The sequence below is a fragment of the Musa acuminata genome, chromosome BXJ2-8 (assembly GCF_036884655.1).
Source record: "Musa acuminata AAA Group cultivar baxijiao chromosome BXJ2-8, Cavendish_Baxijiao_AAA, whole genome shotgun sequence".
In the NCBI taxonomy this organism is placed as follows: Eukaryota; Viridiplantae; Streptophyta; class Magnoliopsida; order Zingiberales; family Musaceae; genus Musa; species Musa acuminata.
In genome coordinates, this window is record NC_088345.1 from 4,300,225 (window position 1) to 4,312,967 (window position 12,743).

The 12,743-nt window shown below is 38.4% G+C and overlaps 1 protein-coding gene across 2 annotated transcripts; it reads right to left on the reverse strand.

The window, feature by feature from the left end:
* Positions 1–606: 606 nt before the first annotated feature.
* Positions 607–12,091, reverse strand: LOC103993695 (serine/threonine-protein kinase STY17-like). Of its 2 annotated transcripts, XM_009413855.3 has the most exons (14): positions 10,808–12,090; positions 8,962–9,376; positions 8,479–8,803; positions 8,179–8,349; positions 5,903–5,943; positions 4,804–4,872; positions 4,368–4,468; positions 3,373–3,451; positions 2,355–2,453; positions 2,199–2,267; positions 2,050–2,099; positions 1,871–1,952; positions 1,262–1,356; positions 607–1,158 (listed from the first exon to the last, which is right to left on the reverse strand). In XM_009413855.3, the coding sequence occupies exons 1-14, from the start codon at positions 11,230–11,232 to the stop codon at positions 996–998; spliced, it is 2,184 nt and encodes a 727-aa protein (XP_009412130.2). In that variant the 5' UTR covers positions 11,233–12,090; the 3' UTR covers positions 607–995. The 2 variants fall into 2 exon arrangements, with proteins under 2 accessions (XP_009412130.2, XP_009412129.2); XM_009413854.3 differs by having other exon boundaries at positions 8,179–8,803; positions 10,808–12,091.
* Positions 12,092–12,743: the final 652 nt, after the last annotated feature.

Sequence of the window (12,743 nt, forward strand, 5' to 3'; positions counted from 1 at the left end):
CACGGTCGGCTTCTTGGAAGACGGTTCGGTTAAATACCCGTTAGGGCCGGAATCGGACTGCGGCCTACCCACTGCTCAAATCGGATCTGGGTTGGACTGCTACGACGCAATGCCCGCGGCCCAGCCACTTTCCTCGAACCGGATCCGGTTACAGAACCTATCTTGTTAGAACCGAATCAGGTTCCAGAACCGACGGTTCCGATTTTGTCAAATTTAGAACCCTTCAGATTTGTTTCGAATCGGAGCCATCCATTTAATTTTTTTGCTTTTTTCCCAAAATATTCCTTCGATTATCAGTTTATTAACTTGTTAAAAATGATAAATTCATTATTTGGAAAGCATTTGATCATTTAGATTTTTCTTTTATTTTTCTATCCATGTCGAAAGAATAAAAATTATTTAGTGTATATCGGTTGTGCATACACACACTACAAAGCATGTAATTTTCCAGCCTCGGATCTGATTTCAAATGATGTTAGCAGCTGCAAGACAGGTCAAAGTTCTTTTGATCAGTGTTGTCATGTAAGATCTGCAAATGCAAAATACCATCACTGATCTCTTTTTTCTCTTATTTTCTTTGTGTCGGTGCGAAAAGATGAAGGCAGATACAAAAAGTGTTCTTTGTAGAGTTATAGAAACAGTCACAAACAAGGAAAACAATCCCTACAAACTTTCAAGCTCAAAACACAACTCAGCAAAATATTACAGGTTTCTATATAGCCTCACAAAACCTTGGATTTTCCTCGTCCTATCGATAGGTGAAACCTTAATCCTGTTATCTATCAAACAAAAGAACCTCAGATCGTAGGCATGAAGTGAAAATTTCCGAGATCATAAAATCATACGGTGACTGATCAGAATACCATGCAGCTAGCTACACTCTACTTGGAGTCTGCGGCCAATGGCTAATCCCGTGACAGAACAAAGTGTTCTTCTAGAGAGATAAAGCTTGATGCGTGTTGTTCGCAGCTGGTTTGAAAATGTCGCCTAGCAGTTCATTCGGGCTTGTTCCTGTCCTTTGATCTCACTTTTGCAGCATTTTGCATGGTATCGCTGGGTGGTGCAGGCCGCTGAATCTGAGGCTGGGTGATGTACTGCCTCTGCAAATCTTTAAAGCTTTCTATGAGTTCATGGAAACTCGGTCGATGTTTTGGTTCACTGCAAGGGAGAGAAAAAAAGAAAAAAGAGACGGTTAGTGGAGGCTAATTAAGAAAAATGCAGGAGAAATTGTATTTAAGATATTTATGGGCAAAAAAACAACCTGCGCCAACAACTCTCGATTATGAATGCCCATTGTGGATCCAAATCTTTCGGAAGATCCAATCTCTGATTCAAGAATCCAACAGCTGCGATGACCTGGATTGAGAAAAACTAAAGTGTGATAGAAATTCAATTCAAAATTTGAGCCAAACTTGTTAGAAATGGTGAAACAATCAACCAAACAAGCATCTCCCAGTATCAGTGTTTGATGGCATGAAATGAATGACTGAGACTATTAACAACTGGAGAAATAGTATGATACTACACAAAAGCATCAGACCAAAATGAATCTGTTCTATGTTTCCGCTATCAACCAAGAACGTGTTTGGATGACAATAGAACACGGGCTTTCCAGAGTTGGAATAATAATTTATGATAAACATACGATGGACTAAAATAACTTTAAATTCATTTTGATAGCAAAAAATGAAGATGTGGTTCATCCGGTAATCACACTAGTTATGTTAGTTTAGCTTTCATGCATTGAACATCATTAAAAAGCAATAGAAAAGTTATATGCCATGATCATACATCACGATCAAAGGTATGAAGAACTTCTATAATAATGTAGACTGTCAACAAACGGAAACTACTAAAATGTAATAATAACCTGCATTGAGTTGAGATTACACCAGGGAACTTCCTCAGTGACAAGTTCCCACAAGATCACTCCATAGCTGTACACATCCGACCTATTTTTTTCACAGACCAAAAATACAAGATCACTGAAGCAGCATGTTGATTACCAAAATAAAATATACACTAAGCCAAATTAACATCTGAACTTACTTCTCATCTGAAGGTTCGTTTCGAAGGACTTCTGGAGCCATCCATTGAGGCTAAAAACCAGGAACATAATTCAACATCACGAATAATTAAATGCACAGAAACCATCATCAGCAGGAATGCATTATAAGCTTTGTCAGCAATATCAATACCGTTCCTCTCCCAGTTTTGGTGGTCAAGAAAGTCTCATACTTCAAACGCGAAAGACCAAAATCACCAACCTGTTTTCCATAAACAAGTTAATAGAGGATAAGGTGTTTCTGTCATTATGAGAGAGACCAATGATACATGCAAGGCAAAAAGCCAACCTTAACGGTCCAATTCTTATCGACCAACAAATTTGATGACTTTAAATCACGGTGGATGATAGGAGGATTGCAGTGATGAAGATAATTCATCCCCCTTGCCTGTCAGAAAGTAAGACTTTTAATGATGAGCCAAACTCATCTGCAACATGTGGAAATGAACAATTTCTACAAAAAAAATAGCAGATTTAAATATCTTGCTAACAGACAAATAACTTTATCGGAAATCAAACAGAATATACATCTGGACTTGGATGCAAGAATTTTTCTATGCAACTGCTATTAAAATTTCTGAGGAATATGCATGCATTACATTCATTTTTAAGGTTACATGCACGAAAAGTTACAACATGAATTAACAAGTAAATGCTGAGATCATCTTTCATCAACATTCTTCCCTTTGATATTCACTTGGAGGCATGACCCAAGTCCCACCAACTCCTATCTTCTCTATGGCCTTTGTTAGAACTTGGAAGACAAACACCTTCTCGAGCCCCATAGTACAAACACCTCCCATAATGACATTATAATTCCAAGAAACATATGGTTTCTCCTGGTGCTTAAAACATAGCCGTTCACCAAAGCTTCTTCTTACTTTTCCAATCTTTCAGCTCCTCAACTCTGCCACCTATTTTCTCCCTCTAGCTTGTTCCTTCTGCTCCATCCTGTCCTCACTACTCACCTTTAATCTGGAAGTCCCACCACCTACGAAAATGTTTGCCCTAATTTCCCAATTCCCATACTATCTGGGAAATCCAAAGTCAGGACTGGTTGGGGAATTTTCTTTTTTTTTTATTGAATTCAGAAACAAATTAAAATAGTTAACCATATGGATCTGGATGCTGCATCATTTACTGGCTCTGAAATGACACCTATACCACCCTTTTTAATGTCCATATGCATGCATATAGTAAATTGCGGTGCCTGTGATATCTTGCATTATTTAATGTGAATGCAATTAGACTTAAACAGGGATACAAAATCAAAACATGTACATCTTCAAATAAGGAACTACGCTTACAATATCTAGAGCCATGAGAATGCGCCGTCTCCAGTCCAACTTTGTTGTATTTCTTTGCAGTAAACGGAACAAACTCCCACTACATTTAAAATGGAAGAAAAATGTAAGATTGGATGCTGATTAATATGTTTATTCCAATATTATGTCTCTGTCTAAAGTAATGAACATCTGAAAAGATTCAGAACTGTAAATCACAATCCTGTGTAGATAAAAATGGGACGAGTTAACTAGGGCTGATAGTTGCATCCAATTGTTGAATTTCCTAATATGTAGTAACAAACTAAATTAATGACACTATCATCAACTTAAAACTATTATATGTGCCTTTACAAATTTCATTTACAGCATAGGATATAGGGTTGTGTTTCACTACAACCTGACACTGAAGAAAGCTTTTTTTTTTTAGCTTGAGGCAATTATGATATCGCTACCATGTTCATGGCCATACAATTATTGCAAAAGTCAGGAAATGACAAAGAAAACATATATACAAAGTTATAAACACCAACTACAATCATGATTACCTACAAATAAAATTCTAATTATCAACTTTACAGGGGTTTTGTTATGTTCTTGGCATGATATGACCAAGAAACCCCATGTGCTGGCCAAAGCTGGCCTGGTCATACTACAGAATAGTTGACACTGGCATGACTTAACAAAACCCCCTGGTGCCATACGACAATCTCACAAGAATACCACAATGACACCACTTGGTGTACGCTGACTTTCTGTGGATTGGGAGCTCTCTGTTGAATAACTTGCTACTAGAAATTTGAGGTAAGATCATTTGGTTTCCTGATTATAAAGGACAGACATCATGTTGCCTAATTTCCTATATATGTAAGATCATTCTATGAATATTAGAATTGAATTCCTGTTAGGAAAAAGCTGGAATATATGCACATTTTTGGGTAAAAGAAGCTAACATTCACAAAAAAATAATGTTTACATTGTTTTTGTTCGACTTTAGAAAGAAAAGGTTGAGTACTAACCGTGGAAGAAACTCTGTCACAATACAAAGACGATGTGGAGAAGTAACCGCACCCATAAAAAGCAGTATATTTGGATGCCGTAGCTTCTTCATAAGTGACACCTTAAAAAACAAAGCATCGTTTGGACTTTGGATTGCAATGGGAAAGGGAGACATTCATCACTAAATTCAGAGAACCACAATGGACCATAAAGTTCATAACACCATGACAAGCATATATGAATACTAAAAGCAGCAGATATTTGGAGATCTAAAATACAATCTGGAAAAGGATTCCTTAATTCATTTCAACATTGAGACATTTTAGATTGCATGCTATTAAGTTAGAGCAACCGATGACTAAAAAATTATAAAGTTTTCTTATCTTTCCAAGTTTTCATCTTACAACATACACCAAAAGAAAAAAAGAAAAAAAAAACAAAGTTTCAACATTCTACCTCTTGTCTAAAGGAAAGCATCACTTCATCAGAAAGTTCCTGCATTGAGAATAATTTAACTGCCACATCCTGCAAGAAGCACGATACAAAATTTTAATCCATAACAAGAGGCACATAGCAGTTTGAACATCATAACTATTAACGATATGTCCAAGTCATCATTTAACAAAAGACCTACTTAAGAAGTCGAAAGGTTCGTACTCAAAAATAAAAAAGATAAAATTATGCTTGACTTTGACCATACTTTTCAATGGTACCTTCTTGGGAGAGGACAAATTATATAAAACATGCCAGAGGCTGCTAAGCTGGGAATTAGCAAATCTTTCATCTTTGTGCAACTTGCTGGCCACTTGATTTCTATTACTAAATTGGTGTGGATACATCATGAACACTTGGATAATGTGTATAAATGTTATCCACTAAACTAATGTTGAAATATATATTGACCACCAAAAATAAAAACCTATAACCACCAGCATTAGGAAAATATCATATGTCTAGAAAGTATCTTTTCGGAAGCTTATAGAGATCAACAAGTTAAAATCATTACTTATCAAAGAGAAAAATGCATGGTTGATTGAGATGAAATGATACAAATATTCTAGTTTGTTTTCTTTGGAAAAAGCATATCCCATAATACATTGAATATCAGAAGAACTTGGTTCTAAGAAAACATGAGTTCCTAACCTGAAAATAAAAAGCTCTAAGCATTCCAAAACATGGTACTCCCCTTGAAAGAAAGTCATCAGGTTATTGAAGCAAAATTAACACTCAGCCAGTCAGATAGGAATCATGTCTTTTACCATGAAAGAGTTCATAAAGACCCATAGACATGGAATAATATGTATATCACTTATAATACTCATCTCTAACTTGAAACATTTGTTATATGTCTAACCCATCATTCCTGAGCATCAAATCACCAGCAGTATGCACAAAACATCTACGTGGTTGAAAAACAAAGTACAGACAAAGTTCAGCTGCATCTAGAGAACTCGCAAACAGTTTATTTAGAGGAAACCAATTGAAAAAAAAAAAAAAGCAATACTAGAAACCTTTTTTTGGAGTTGACTTATATGAAAGAACAGGAGAAGCTTACCGAGCCATACCACTGAGCATGATATACAGTTCCACAAGAACCTGCAGAAACAGAGGATATTTACAGTGAGAAGCAGTAATGGACAACAATGATGACAGCATTATTCTCTTAACTAAGTCAGTTCTATTGGTTCGATCATTCAGCAACAACACAAGTTAGGCAATAAATAGATGATTAATTCTAACAGATGTAGGTGTTAAAATAATTACTTGGTAGCAAGCATCCACCAAAAAGATGATCATTGCATGAGGACATTCAACCGAGGAATGTTGCAGAATTTTGTTTTTATCTTTTCCATAAGCCACATCCTAAAGAGGTAAGACCAGACAATCACTACTTTTGTTTGTGATGAACAACCAAACTTCATCATTACAAGTCTCGACTCATTACAAAAAATAGGAGTCCTTTAAAGGGGGTAATACGAGATTCAAGTTTCAAACACAGTGAGTCAAAGAGTGCCAGAATCAAATTTCTAACAAGTTGAACTCTGTCACTAGCAAAAAAAGTCAAACTCTGGCATTCATCAGTAACAATCAGATAAGAATTGCAATTGGAAGATGAAGAGACTGTACTGGTCTAATAGTCACATGGTTGGAGAAAGAAAGGAGATCAACAAGGAACTGTAGGAAGTATGCTTCTATGAATATAAGCCCCCATAAAACCCTCTTGGAACAGTAGGAAGTATGTTTCTATAAATATAAGTCCCTTAGATCTATGTGTCTATGATTATACACCCCTTAGATCTATGTTTCTATGAAATATGAATATAAGCCCCTTAGATCCCTCTCCATTTTTTGGAGCAATATAGTTACACTCCACAAAATAATTATTGAACAAAGATGAAGACATTCAAGGTTCAAATGTTCTATCTAGCTCAAATTCCTAAAATTCATTGCTAGTTTCTGCAAATTTAATTTTTTGGGCGGACAACATGATATTCATCTCATGGAAAAACCAATAATAGAAATGGAACAAAACACAGGACAGATTTTTTTATATTACAAGATAGGACTTTCCCCAAGCCTAAATTATGCAACCATGGTTCCAAACAGTTTATAAACTGTACAAGAACCCTTTATTATGTAATAAATTTGTATCGAGCAACAGATGTTCTTAAAGTGTAAACTAGATCTATTAACATAAAAATAATTTGAATGGCCAGATTAAGAAATTCATTTTTAAATAAGTTCTAAATCTATATGAAATACCAGGAAACTGAGGCCTCCTTTACTAGCCAAGGGCAGCTTGATTTATGTATAGAACAAGCAGCACATTATTAATTGTCCAACTCTCTTATAGAAGCACAACAAACTGTCTTGGTACTATGAACATACAACACTAGCATAATATGTCAGGTGATGTCTCTCACTATATGTCTTATCCTATGCAATGCACTAATTTAACAGCCCAAGCACATAATGTTCAAATAGCAAACAATCAGGATTTGAATTTGGAATATCAGTGATAGCTATAAGCAAGGTTCGCCGTACCGTACCGTACCGGCGTTTCGACTCATGCTCGGTACGGTACGGTACGGGTGTACTGACCGGTATACCGAGGTGTACCGAGCACTGTAGCACTGCTACAGTGCGCTACAGTGTTACTGTAGCGCTGCTACAGTGCGGACCGGTACAGGGCGGTCCGCGTACCGACAACTTGTCGGACCGGTACGTACCGCCCGTACCGGGCGGTACGGCTCGGTATGGCAAACCCTGGCTATAAGAAACATCTCACCAATTCTCTGCATAATCACAGGACAATTATAACGTGATGCACAAGCCTTACAAACTAATGGAGCACCTGATAACATAGATTTAAGACAAGACATTGTGTTTTATAAATGCTAGTAATTTTTTTCTACAAAATTCCTGCAACTGTGGGGTATACCTCAAGGAATTGATTAATAAACGAGGCTGCAAGTTAATGGCTACTGGATGATGAGAATAAAAGTGAGATGTCATATGTACTGATGTCCGTGAGAAAGGCAACCATTTTTTTGTCTCAGGAGATGCTAGCAAAAGAACTGGTGAAAAATTCCTTCGAAACATTAAGAGCAGCATATAATTGTTCAAGATACATGGGACAATAAGCAATGAATTTAGTCTGACTGCTGGCAATTGTCTAGACGATAGCCAGCAACCAAAAGAATGAAGATATAAAAGAAGCTGGAATTGGAATTCAATGATTCAATTGTTCTTATCAGCATGTTTGCATTAGAGTTTAGAACAACTTCTGAAGCAAATATAATCATGTTATTGCAAGAAGACGATGATTACCTTGTCCAATATGTTCTCCAATTTTAAGGTCTTCCCATAAGATCTCATAATCTAAGCAGTCAGTATCCATATCCACTTTCTGAACAGTACTGCTGCCAGTGCTCCCACAGCTGCTAACACTACTTAAGCTCGCATTATGAGAAGAACAAGATCCAGAAGCCTCTTTATTGCCTGTCAGATTGATTTCAGTCAATTGATTTTCTGTTCTTGTACCAGATTCAGATGGTTTTTGAAGATTGTAATCATTTTCTTGATTATCATGCAACCATGGCCAGACAAAGAGATTCTTTGCATCATTACCGTCTTGCTCATGCCCTTTCCAAGGCCATGATATCCCCTTTTTGGCAAATAATGCTTCTGTCTTACTGATGATCTTGTGAATGCCTGTTTTTCCTTCATCTTCATCATTATTTACTTTGGTTATTTTGCCAGGAGATTTCTCCTCCACTACAGCAGAGACCTCTGTTCTAGGTGTGCTAACTCCACTTGAAGTACCATCCTCCTTATGGTCTGAGGAAAGTGCTTCATGATCAGAAGACTGACTATATCTGGTTCCAATTTCACGTTCCAAATTGGTTTCGCCTGCCCTTATTCGAGAACGAACTTTGCAAGTAACTTTAGAAGCCTGTTTCATTGATTTTAAAAATAAAAAAAAGAATAAACTAGAAAAAAATTAACAATATATGCCAGATTCTATAATGAAGAATGATCCCAAGTGATCCTATGACATATGATGTCTATTGAACTATTTTGCTTCATGAAATTGCAACGTTTTACACTCACCAGGTTTGTGATTTTGGATGCAATAGAAACTTGGAAGGGTTGCTGATCCGAACCAAGCTTATTTATTAAATTTATTCTTGGTCGACTTGCATTGCTGCAGACAGATGCTCGTGGCTTGATAGAGATTGGAGGGGATCCCACGTCCTGAAAGGACCTTGAATCACTAGAAACACAAATTATGCCAACCAAACTATCATCATCATCATAAAAGGGGGTGTTGGTGGCAATAGCTAGAAAACGTTCTCCAGATTTGTTCTTCACAGGAAACTTCCCTGTCCAGCTCTCCCCCATGGTTGTACGGTGAACCATGTTACTAGCAATGTTGAAATCACACACATCAACAAGCAGCTCAATTGCATCCCGACCAAGAGCTTCAGACGAAGAATAACCATAAAGACTTTCTGCTGATCGATTCCTACAAAAATAAATAAGATAATCTTTGAAGAAGACCCTTTATGGATTCCTAGCTTAACATTTCAAAGACAAAAGGATCACACACTTGTGTGTTGATCAAAACACAAACCTAACAGCAAAATATTATTAGCAACAGCACAGCATAAGTTGCAAAATACTGGAAACATTTTAAATGCCACAAGAAGAATATGCAGCATTGTTCATGATATAGAATGGGCAAAACAATTGTTGCACCATGGAATACAAAATGACAAAGAAAAGTTTCAATTAGAATGACAACATCAGATCCATGTTTGAAAATTTTAATATCACAAAAATGCCATTGTATGCATTAACTCTCCACAAACACAAAATTCATGTATACCCATGTTATAACACCCCCAATCTTAATCTCACTTCCAATGGGGGAAGATATAAATTAACCTATGAGGACTTGATAGATGTACTATTATTAATTTGGTCTTAATCATTTTCAATCAATGGTTCAGACTCATGCAAGGTTAATGAGGCACTTATCCTATTGGACCATATCGTGACACTTGCAAACCTCAAGAAAACCCTTACATATCCCTGATTTTAAACCCTGATTGATGCCAATACCAGATTTTATTCTCAACTCGATCTAAGATAGATGGGCCATGATGCAATCTAATCAGGTCTATTATCAGCTGCATGTCTCATAAATATTTGCTATTTTTTAGTGGGACATAGAATATCAGAGTGCTTTGCAGCTATACCCCAGAAATTTTCCCTTTCCAGCCTATAAATTCAGCACACCAGAGGACAAGCAGAAGATACAACAGGTCAGGGTAGAAAGAAGAGGAGCATGTGAGGTTGCAGATTCTAACAAGTGTCCAATCCAGGTATTGACGACCTTAGTCTGCAAGCAACTATCACGCTTGACAATGATTGGCAAAGGATTTAAAGCTGCAAGCAGCAGTTTCCATTCCTTTCTTCTCTAAGACTCCATGCATATTATTTTCCTCATCAGCTATTTCTCCAACAGAACTAGACAATGTGGAAATCACACATGAATGAAATGTTCAGTAACCGAAGTTGTACGTCATAAGTAGAAACACAAGGTATATGCTGATTGTTCCACCACAATCATGGCAGAAGACAACATGCTCAATTCTAGTAAAGCTACTGATATTGATCAAATAATCCCAGCATATCAGGTGAAAACTAAGCATAGTGCTTTTTACAGTTGCTTGAACAGTCCCATACACTGGTGGATCTTGAACACTACCTCTCCTTGCTACCAATTATACTTGCAATTCTCATGCAATTTAATAGAACATCATAGGCTAAACGATACTTTTTAAGTACCCGCAATAAGGAATCATATGAAACTTGATTGATCTAGGATGGATAAAGAGCAGGAAGAGGAGATCAAAGAGCTCATAGAGGAAAGCAAGTATGCACAGCTCACCAATAAATTATCCTGCCCTCAAGATCGAATATATGAACCGACTGCCCCATCGACTGCAAAATGTTCAGGTACTGCCTTTCCGAGAGAAGCATGTCAGCCGGACCGTCGCTGGAGCCGCTCGTCCCCCGGACCTCTCGCTGTAGACTCGACGAGTGCCCCGAGGAGCTCGATCCCTTCTCCCAGGCAGGACTGGCCTCCTCGAGACCTCCACTGTTCCGCCTCTGAACCAGTACCTTCGTCCGCTCCGGCAACACAGACACGGAGCGGGACCGGCCACGGTCCGACAGGCGCCCGCCGCCGCGGTCCGACAGGCGCCCGCCGCCGCCGTCCACATGCATCATCTTCGACATCTCATGCTTCAACCGGGCATGCACCACCTCCAGCTCCTGGATCTTCTTGAGCAGCTCTTCTGCCGGGGATTCCATGCCCCAAAAGCGGCTCCTTTTCGCTTCAAAAAAGGAAGTGGAAGAGGCAACGGTGGCAGGGGTGAGCGAGGGCGAGGGTTCATCGGCTGCTCTTGAATCTCGGAGGCGGTGGAGAGTGGGTCTTCTGCTCCAAGCCTCCTTTTCTTCTGCACCTCTCCATTTTCTCTTCTTAGAAGGGTAATCACCTGCTCTTTCCTTTCTATAATCTGAACTCTTTCCTTAGCTTGTAAGTTTGCTGCCGCTAGGAATGCATGTTCAGGGGGGCTGCTCCCTTTGCTGAGTTCCAAAAGCCACATTTTTCCCCCTTAACTCTTCTTGCCTTGCTATGTATGCCAGTTCATGGCCTAATCTTTTCCGTCTCAGCAACTGGAGTTGGAGGCAACCGAGCTTGTCGGGTCGTTGTGTTGTTCTTATCCGCTCAATTGCCGGCCTGGATACTTCCGACGCAACGTTTCATTCTTGGGAATCTAAACATTGTTGCTGTTGCGGTGCAGTTCATTTCCCATGACTGCCCTTCTTTTGCCTTCCTTGTCGGCGCTCGCTTCCAGTTGTTTCGACTGCCTCTTGCAGTCCATGTTGCTGCTCCAGTTCTCACTTTCATGCTTGTCATTTCCCTCGAAAGAGAGCAATCTTAACACCACGAATCTTCCATCACGACCTTATCTTCCTTAGGATTTAGTCCTCCACCAACCTCATCCTCGGGGTTGTGTTTTGCTTGCAAGCATGTTGGCTGGCTTCTGGCTCACCTTTCGGTCGACCCGTAGAGATTCAATAAGCTTTGTGAAGCTTCACATGGCTGCATCTTCTTCTGTGATTCAACTGCATTCCTTCCAAACAGAGAAGAAAAGAAACTCCAATTATCTGCCTCTCTTATTTGTGTTGATGGAAGATCAACTGATCGAGGATAAAAATTGTACATTGATTGCATCAGCTTCACTTGTGCTCATAAATGCTTCAGTAGATCATCAGTGTCAACATCAGCATCAATAATGTGTCAGGAAAATTGATTGCACGGAAGCAGCCATCCACGGAAGACGACAACTACAAAGGTGCAGATAGTGAGGCATCAAATTGCTGATGTTTCAGAGCAATTGCCCTAAAAAATAATCTTCCAAAGATGCTACTTGCTTGCTCATCCGCGGACAGATTAAATGTCACATACAAATATGTACGAATCATACTAGATTGATTTCTCTCTCTTATTATATATCATGGGCCCAATTCTTAAAAAAAATAATTTTTTATTATTTATGATAGATCATTTTTTTTATTTTATTCTCGCGTAACATACCTCTTAATCATCTTTATCATTTTACCTTTGGGCTTTCAACATCGTCGTAACTATCTTCAGTCTCATCGTGAATGTCTCTGCTGTGTCACACTATGGGTTACTGTGTTTGTTTTTCAAAAATCACCCTATGGTGATACTATCACTTCATTCATCTCTACCTTGTTCCACCGTGATAATTACTTATAAAACCCTAAAATTCTTAACTCTCCCGACGTATTCC

Excerpts from the sequence above, each read along its gene's own strand:
- LOC103993695 (XM_009413854.3), bottom strand. The coding sequence starts at position 11,232 with ATGGAATCCCCGGCAGAAGAGCTGCTCAAGAAGATCCAGGAGCTGGAG. Across the intron at positions 5,944-8,178 it reads TGGAGAACATATTGGACAAG|GTTCTTGTGGAACTGTATAT; the intron begins GTAATCATCGTC and ends CTGTTTCTGCAG. Across the intron at positions 4,469-4,803 it reads TGCTTTCCTTTAGACAAGAG|GTGTCACTTATGAAGAAGCT; the intron begins GTAGAATGTTGA and ends TTGTTTTTTAAG.